The sequence below is a fragment of the Apteryx rowi genome, unplaced genomic scaffold (assembly GCF_003343035.1).
Source record: "Apteryx rowi isolate R43461 unplaced genomic scaffold, aptRow1 scaffold_77, whole genome shotgun sequence".
NCBI lineage: Eukaryota > Metazoa > Chordata > Aves > Apterygiformes > Apterygidae > Apteryx > Apteryx rowi.
Genome location: NW_020451060.1, coordinates 2,437,149 through 2,446,329, shown reverse-complemented (window position 1 = coordinate 2,446,329; position 9,181 = coordinate 2,437,149). Strand labels below are relative to the sequence as shown.

General features: G+C 40.2%; 1 protein-coding gene across 4 annotated transcripts; it reads left to right on the top strand.

Annotated features, from left to right (window-relative positions):
* Nucleotides 1-1,463: 1,463 nt before the first annotated feature.
* PRXL2C (peroxiredoxin like 2C) lies at nt 1,464-7,865 on the top strand. 4 transcript variants are annotated; one of them, XM_026088516.1, is made up of 6 exons: nt 1,464-1,852; nt 2,444-2,512; nt 4,067-4,120; nt 4,539-4,653; nt 4,923-5,054; nt 5,722-7,865. In XM_026088516.1, the coding sequence occupies exons 1-6, from the start codon at nt 1,748-1,750 to the stop codon at nt 5,847-5,849; spliced, it is 603 nt and encodes a 200-aa protein (XP_025944301.1). In that variant the 5' UTR covers nt 1,464-1,747; the 3' UTR covers nt 5,850-7,865. The 4 variants fall into 4 exon arrangements, with proteins under 4 accessions (XP_025944301.1, XP_025944300.1, XP_025944303.1 ...); XM_026088515.1 differs by having other exon boundaries at nt 1,464-1,927; XM_026088518.1 differs by lacking the exon at nt 4,067-4,120.
* The last annotated feature ends 1,316 nt before the right edge of the window (nt 7,866-9,181 follow it).

Below are 9,181 nucleotides of genomic sequence, written 5' to 3'. Positions count from 1 at the left end.
GATCACAATCAACCTAGTAAAGCCACAGGTTAGATCTATACCATGAAATAAATGTCCATGGCTGAAACGAGAGGGTTAAACCAGTGGCAGGATAGTTTTGCCTGTATATATGTGCTAGAAACTTGTACATGGCTATATCAGCCAGAGATCACTTCCCCTCATACTGTGATTTACACTGCAGTGCTAACTGTTTTCTTCAGTTTTCTTCATTGTTAATCTGGCATAAAGCATTATAAGTGCCCTGATGTCCTTTTTGGCAAGAATTTTAAAAGTTAGGGACTACCTCAACTGTGGTGTTCAATTATATTGTATCATCACATGTAAATGTCTTATATAGAGCTAATTTGACCTTTCAGACATACTGAAGTTAGAATTTCTTTCACTGAGCATTATCAGAGGAACGGTAGTAATGCACTCCCTGCCAGGGAAGGCCTGATGAAAAGCAGCTGGGAGTTATAGTGGACCTCAGGCTGAAYGCGAGTCAATAATGTGCTGTTGCAAAAGAGATAACCACAGTGTTTAAATGGATGCACAGCCCCCGAGATGTGTGAAGTAAACCTGCCACTTAGCTAAAATAATGTGTCTGGTTTTAAGCTCTGAACTTCACAAATAATGGAAACCATCTGGAAAGTCCAGAGGAAAATACAAGCCATGTGTTCTAGGAGTTCTAGAAAACACAACCTATGAGAAGAAAGAATTGAAAAAAATGGGACTGTTTAGTCTAGGAAACAAATTGAGGGCAGCCTTGCAATAGTCTGCTCAGTGACAAAAACTTGATGCAGCAAAGGGATCAACCTGTTCCATGTGCTCACTTCCAACAGTGTAAGAAGCAATGGGCTTAATCCAAAGTACAGGGGATTTGTGTTTGACCCCAAACAGGGTCAGTTTGCCAAGGGGCACTCCAGAATTAACACCATCAGAGGGCCTCAGAAAGGAGAATAACTTCTGGAGATCCATCCAGTCCTATTCCCTCTCATACTACTTTTTCTCTCTCTGTTAAGAAAAAGGTGCTGAACTCACTTCATGAACTTTCAGCTAACAAAATACACCCTTACAGATTGAAATATTTTTCATCTGTCCGGTGTTTTTCTTATTTTAAGAAGTTCTGTTCAGTTCATTCATTTCTATGTGTTGTTTCTGTACCAATATGAACATCTGTACTGCTCAGCATCCTCTATATCTCTGTTCACCTGCCAAAGTTTATGTTTACTTCAAAACAGGAAAATAGGCTCTGCCCTTTCTGATGCAGCAGCTTGACACTTCCTAGAAGACAGAAGTTTTCAGTTCACCCACAATCCTCTGAACTGTTGCGGCATCCTGCAAAGCAAACTCTGATCTTGAGACCTTACAGTAACATCAGTGCTCTGATTACACATAATTTCTGGTGTGTTTGGTTATGGTTTTGTTATGTTTTACAGGAACAAACTGCATTCTGGCTCCCCTGATATGCAATGATTTTGGCAGCTGATTTCGCTCTTTATTTACTCAAAGGCCCCAAACTCTTCAACTCCTCCTTAAGTGAGTGAAACATCTGCAGACGTGGAGCACTCAGCTGCTGACCCTGCTGCTATTGGAGGTGGATCCGTTCCAGGAATAGAGATGATACCCTCCCACCAAGCCTCGATACTTCATCACGGTCACATCCCCCCTGAGCTTTTCTGTCTGGCTCCGCCTTTCTTTTCCTCCGTTCTTCCAGGCCAGGAAAGCCAGGCAAAGACAGCGAGAGCTGGAGTGAGGCCACTCAGCCATGGCCTATCCTCCGGCAGCCCCCGTCACGCAGCAGATCTGCAGCACGCACGTCTCGCAGCACCCGGAGCCAGAGGAACTGCAAGAGGCCGCCCAGTGCCTGGTGGTAGATGCGGACGGGAAAAAGGTCCCCTTCAGGGCCCTGTATGGGGAGCAGAAAGCGATTGTGGTGTTTGTGCGGGTGAGAAGAAAGGAGTTTCCAGGCAGATTTAGCTTGCCTGTCTGGAGCTTAGAGGCACTTAAGCAAACTAGAAAACAAGTTACATGCAGGGAGCTCTAGCTTGGCTATAAATGGAGAGGGCCTTAAACAGGCTAGGCTGCAGCAGAGAGAAAAGAAAATATTAGAAAGCAGATCAGTTGTTTTCACGAACCCCCATTCTTTGGTAAAAGATATAACTTTTATCTGAAGGGAAAGAAATCTACTACCATGTGTTTAGGGAAACAACTATTATGTTCCCCAATTTCCCTGTCCAATAAGCCAGCTGTCACATTCCCGGTGATAAATAATAGCAAGGCCTCAAACCCAGTGTCCCTGTTCAGCCTTGGATAAAACCAAGACCCTAATCCAAATTTGGCTGCTGCAATGAAGTTTAGTGTCTCCTGTTCCCAGTTTCTGGTTTGTGCCTGAAGTCAGACTCCGATGCTTCACTGCTATGCAATTACGTCTTTCTGACATGTCCAACTGGCTATGTTGCAGAATTTTTTATGTTACACCTGCAAGGAGTATGTAGAAGACCTGGCAAAAGTCCCCAAGAGTTTTTTAGAAGTAAGTACAATGTCCTTAATATGTATTTGTACAGGGGGTTGCTGTAGTCACACAGATCTCTTACCTCCTGCTGCATGTTTGCATGATGTTTAAGCCTTCTAGGAATAAAACAGTAGCTCAAAACAAAGTTAATACTTCCATTGTTTGCTACAATTACCATAATGTATCTGCCTAGGAGACACATGAAGGAATCTATTGCGCTACATGCTCATTTGCAGCAGCATTATTTCTCCCTGCACTATTAGCTTGATGCTGTTTTTTTGACTGTGTTCTGAACAGTTAGACAAGATTTGACAGGCATTTCTTTCTCAATTAGTGTTGCTCTGGGCAGCTGCCTATTCTCTACCACTAACTACTGCCGTTTCTATTATGCTGGTACAGCTGACTGATGGTGGTGCATGGAACAAGATCAGAAAGTTGATCTGGATTAAAAATAGTCTTTTTCTGTAGGTTATTTGTAAGCTGCATCAGTTCTGTAACCTGTTCACCAGGCAGCTGCACAAACAGGAGTGACATAGTGACAGAAAGGAGAAATGGAGTAGGCAGGGGTTGCCACGGACTGGTATTTGTTGAGCAGTAGGAGATACCAGGGAAAGACAATGATCCTCTGCTAAATTAGAAAGATCAATCTGTCTCTTCTAGCCTGCTGATTTAAATTTTGTCACATTTTGTTCCCAACAGCAGCATAGCTGATGACAGAGACCCAGCAGGGCTTAGATGTAATAGGAACTTGGGGATGTAGAGGAGCAACTTCTTCAGGATCCCTTCTCAGTAGAGAAGCTTCAGCTTCCCTTCTCAGGGCAAGATTTTTCTTAACCGTTCAGTTAACGTTACTCAGTATGACATTTTTTAAATTTGGCCACTAAAATAAATATATAAAGAGAATCAAATTCATCCTTGCTTTTTTTAGTATGAGTATTTGATTTTTAGGAGGATTTCTTTCACTAAAAAGCAAAGTCAAAGTGATTCTATTGGGGATGGGCAAGCATTGTATCATAATATTTGAATAATCTTAAATTCCATTAACTGTATTACTGGCATCTAAATTAACTTACGTTTTGGCCTGTATTTTAGGCTCAGCCCTAATGTTGCACCTGCAAAAGATATCAGTACACGTGGATGCAGGTTATATATATATATATATTAATGGACATTGGTATATGTAAATCACAGAGGTACCTGTACATGCACCAACATTTGCATGTTGCTTTTCTAGATGCAGGTAAAAATTTACATTTCCAAAATCATAAACAGCTTGCAATCAGTTGAAAATATGACTCTACTAATGTTAAAGAGAACATAAAAATTTACATACCTGTAACTTAAAAGATACCTTTAAAAAAATAATTTATCCCTCAATAAATTAGTACATCCACTTACTGTAGAGGACAGACAAAAGCAAGTGCTCCAAGTATGTAAGTGACTTTAATTTCAAATAATTTTAACTCAGTATACCCTGATGACTAACTTGGAACACTAGATTCTGCTAATGTTTTGCAGCCATGCAGAAACAGAGTTCCTCTTTATAGTTTCAATATCTACGTTCTGTTCTAGGATGCAAATGTGAGGCTTATAGTTATTGGACAGTCATCTTATCACCACATCAAGGTAAAGCAGTCATTAAGTAATGTAATTAAGTAAAGAGTATTTTCTATTGTTTTATGTTTTAACGATTTACACTGAAGGATTTTGTTCTGAGGGAAAGGATGATCATTTACAACCACAGAAAAATGAGCTCTTTTCATTTTCCATGAAACAATCCTAATAGTAGTACATGACTAAAACAAATAACTAAAAATTTTGTTTTTTCAGAATTGTTCAGGAAAATCTTTGCTTGATTTCACTGGAAGCTGTGTTTTAGTAAAAGCTTCAGGGCTAAAAATTTTGGCCTTTAATTTCATTTAACATGATGGATTCAGAGGTTTTAATATCAGGATTTTTTCAGAGTATTTTTCCACTGTCAGTAGATCCTAATTAATTACTATCTCAACCTTAAACATATTTTTTGTATGCACATATTTTGCAGCCCTTTTGCAGTTTAACTGGGTATACACATGAAATATATGTAGATCCACAAAGGGAAATTTATAAAACACTTGGCATGAAAAGAGGTGAAGGTAACAACACACCAGGCACATCAGGTAAGAGTAATTTTCTGACCTTGATTTGTCTTACACAGAATAAAACAAGAATGCTCTGATAAAATAATATGATCATGACAGAAATAGGAAGGGAGCTGCCCATCAGACCATCTCTTGTAGGCTGTACTTTACTTTGTCTAAACTTTGAGAAACTTGTGTTTCTTCAGTAATCAGGAAATTGTAGGCTATTCATAGAAACAACTTAATTTTGGTTTTGCCTTATGTAGTTTTGTATTTCTAGGTAACAAGTATTTTGCTGTTTTGTTTAGTGCAGAGCCCTCATGTAAAATCAAACATGCTCTTGGGAAGYATTAGGAGTATGTGGAGAGCGATGACTGGCCCAGCTTTTGATTTCCAAGGAGATCCAGCTCAGCAGGGAGGAACTTTGATTTTAGGCCCAGGTGAGCCTGTTTGTTCTGTCTGGAAGTTACAGTCCCCTCCTTCAGCTGTTTGCCTTATCTGCTTCTATCTTGGCTGCTATCCTGAGGCTTCCTAAGGAGGAAGGGGAGTCGTGTGTTGGCTGTGTGAGTCTGCTGTCCAGAAGAACCCTGCAGCAGTGGCATTGCATTGTTCCGCCTCCCACAGAGAGGGCACAAAGCTGATCACCGTCCTGATCAGTAGGAGTGTTGCCTTCAGTGTAGTGGAACAACTGGCTTGAAGTTTGGAGGGGTTTTTTTTGTTTGGGTTTTTTTTGACAACTCCATGTTTGCTTACACTCTGTTTTTACATTTGATCTTAGGCGTTTAATGTGTTTTAGCAGAGGAATAAAGCATGAAGGGAAGCTATAGCGTGACAAAATCATCTCTTTGAATCATTGGGAAGCATCCTGTTACAGCAGATTTAATTCAGTTACATCCCTCAATGCCCCTTCTTTCTATAACTTAAAAAATCTTAATTAAAAAAATCCATGCCATAGTTTAAAATACAATATATTGTGAAATCTACAGAGCTAATACACAGTTTTACAAGAACTAGTACGAAATCAGAATGCCTCTTTGATTCACTTATGTCTTAAAATAAATGAATATTTTATTCGACTATTTACATTTTTTTCTCATTCCATTCCAGGTAATGAAGTTCATTTTTTGCACCTTGATAAACACAGGTTGGATCATGCTCCCATTAACACAGTTTTGCAGCTGGCAGGAGTTAAAACAGTAAATTTCACAAACAAATTCCAGATCATTGACATATGACACTGAGACAATACATCACTTTTTATTTGTAAACTACAAGGACAATACTCCAGAGAATTCCCACCAGCATGAGTACTGTTGTGTCTTTATGGGACATCTGAATAAACTACCTTGCATTGAAGATGGACACAAAAGTGCTATTTCCATTGTATATAATATAAAAATAACTCTTATTGCAAAAATTCCTTTTGCTTATTATTTTCTAATCAAACAATCTTGTTAATACATTTTAAAAATCTTTGTTCAGGATGCACTAAACTATGGTGGGAAAACCTCTAAACCTGGCTTTGCTCAGAAGGAACTTGAGATTCTTGTCTTTCAGCAGATCATACTGCCTTTTCAATTCAATATTTTTCAGTGATATTTTAAAGGTTCCAGCACTGTGTGACAAACATATTAAAATTTACCTTGAAAAATCACAACTGAGACTTAAGCTTATGCATACTCTTGTATCTGGCACTGACAGAGACACTATAAAATACTTTTTATCATTTTAAATAAATATTTTAAATATATCATCTGTTGTCTGCAGTTCTTTTCTGTACACACAAAAGGTAGGTTTATAAAACAGGGAGAGGTGTGTCTTCAACATATTTCTGATCAGATTGTCAGTTTTAAAGTAGGCCATAGTTGGTTAACTGTCTTCCTGTGAATATTTACAGAAAATTTTTCACTTGTAGGTAAAGTTTCCCTTGCTCTCTCAGAGCAAAAGGTCTTTGAAAAAATACCCTTAGTTATTTCTGTCATAGACAGCAGAGCTGAGGACAATAACATTTTGGTCTGTGGTTGTCTGATTTCTCATTACCTATTTTTCTGGCAATATTTATGTTCAGAATCTATTGCTTTCATTAAAGTAGAACTTCCCCTCTGCAATCTATGAGCTGCATTTTAGCAATTTTAAAATGAGATTATCCAAGATTTATGGAGGAGCACATCCTACTCTGCAGCTCATGATTTTTGGTCTTCACTGTAAACTGCTACTATTCATACATACCTCAACTGCAAATCTCTCCTATTTTAAACCTTAACAATAATGCAATTGTAAAATGGTTTTCTATGAAGAGGTTTGTCCCTGCATCCTTTAATCTCACTGGCAGGCCCAGAGTAAACTCTTGAGAGCTCTATACCATTAAGATCATGTGAAATTAAATGCAGTTTCTTTGACCAAAAATAAAACTCATGCTGAAAAAAAAAGATATTAAGTAATGTAATTCCAGCAGAAGGTACTATCCCACAGCAACTTATTAATTATATACATATGTTTTATTGATGATTCAGATATTTGAGAGAAGGATATTATTACTGTGAAAGTATTGTGTTCAATTCCCTGCTTTGACGAAACAGCACTCAAAACAGGACTGGAAGTGACCATGTGCAGACTTTGAACTCTCATGACGTCAGAGTTGGCCTGAGCCTTTCTCAGTATTTAGCATAATAGACTGTGACCAGCTCAAGAGCCTTTCTGGCAGCTACGATTCACAAGAGTAAGGTCTGCTTTTAATGAACCACCGTCTCTACATTCATAAATAAAAAACTATCTTTCCCTCTTTCCAGGGTTCTTGCACTTTAACAACATTTCTGAGTAAGTCAGAAACTCTGGATCCCAACTGCCTGTATGTTAGTGACACCAGAGCAAAAAGCAAGCTAGAAAACTGTTCCTGTGTTTGTTAAACACAAGTGTTATTAGAAATGCAGAAAATTTAAAATATATTCAAAGTGAAAGAATGATAAATAACCAGTATCTTTGTAGTGTTTCCACTCTAATTCATTTATCTGATCACCACTGTCAAGGTCACTGAATTTAGCTCCACTTTTGTTTTGCAGCCATTTCATTTTCATGTTCTTGGTGCCGCAGTGCTTTGATTTTAAAGGAATTGCTTGGCTGTCTGTTTTCTGCTAGTTTTGCTGTCAGTAGAATTAAAAAAAATATGATGGGAATACTTTTACTGATAAATTTTACATACATAACAGTAAATTAAATTAACTATACCTAAAAGAAATGTATACCTTTGAAAGGGATTGGAAGGCATTAGGTTGTAGTTTGACAGCTCTATAGATGGAAGTCATCTGTCCTCACCCATTTCAATACTGACAGGAACCATATCATGGCCTCTGTGTTATTCCAGCAAAATCACCACTTCTTCAGAAAGCAAAGACAAACAAAAAGAGAGAAGGAGACACAGAGGAGGATTCAGTAGAAGAACAACCCTAATTAAGGCATAAGCCCTACATTTGTTGCATGCAGATGGACTACTGCATCTGCCCACAGCTTCATTGGAGCTCTGTGAGACAGCAATCCCCCTTCACGCATAATAAATTGTAAGAATGATCGCCATGTTTCTCCATAAGAGAAAAGATTTTCAAAACATCAGCACAATTTTAGGTCTCTTCCGCTATTTAAAAAATTTTAAAAATAAGGGATGCAGTGAAAGGCGGAAAACAGTGGGACATAATTGCTGACCTCATACTCAGCTGAGGGTAGAATACTTTCAGTGAGGGCTTTTGGCATGACCAATTAGACAGAGATGGGAGGCTGCAGTTTTTAGAAGTTGTTTCAACCATGCTCTTGGTTTATTTGAACACCTACTTAAAGTACTAGCGTATTTTAAAGTATCATGGTGCTTGAGAAGTAGATACAAAAATAACTAGTGTAACTTTTCAAATAAATCATTTATATTTTCAGGGCAGAAGAAAGATGTGTGTACTGGATTGTTTTCTTTCCAACCACATCAGTTGGTCTAACAAGAAAGGTAAAACCTCCCCACAGTAATCCTTGCTTTGTATATATTGCCATAGGTATCCGAGAGACTGATACGCGCCAATGCGATTTAAAATACGCCCTTCCCAAGAAGGCAGAGTTTTAGGTGAGAACCCACGTTCCAGGCCCTTTCACGGGAGCAAACCCCTCACACTGCCTCACAGGTGCCCGCAGCTTGTGCCTTCGCACCCCAAGGAGCCCTATTCCCGCGGCGTTGCCCTCTGCGAGCCCCGTCCCCACGCGAGATGCCACACGGGCAGCAGGCGCGACTCCGAGCGACGGGGAAACGGCGGCACGGTGCCCGGCGAAGGGCGCGTGGGAGTCCACCGTTAATTAACTGTCACGCGTCTGCTCTTGGCAGACTCGCGCCCTCCCCGAGGCCCTGGCTGACCGCGCCCGCGGAGACCCCGCGGAGGCGCCAGGGGGCCGCCGCGGAGCCCCGGCTACGCGCTGCTGCGGGGCAGCCATGAGCGGAGCCCCCCGCGGCGGCGGGGGGGCGCGCGGCGCCTCAGCACGGCGGGCAGCGGCCAGACCCTAACAGCCACGCTCGCGCCCCGTCTCCACACCCGCCCCC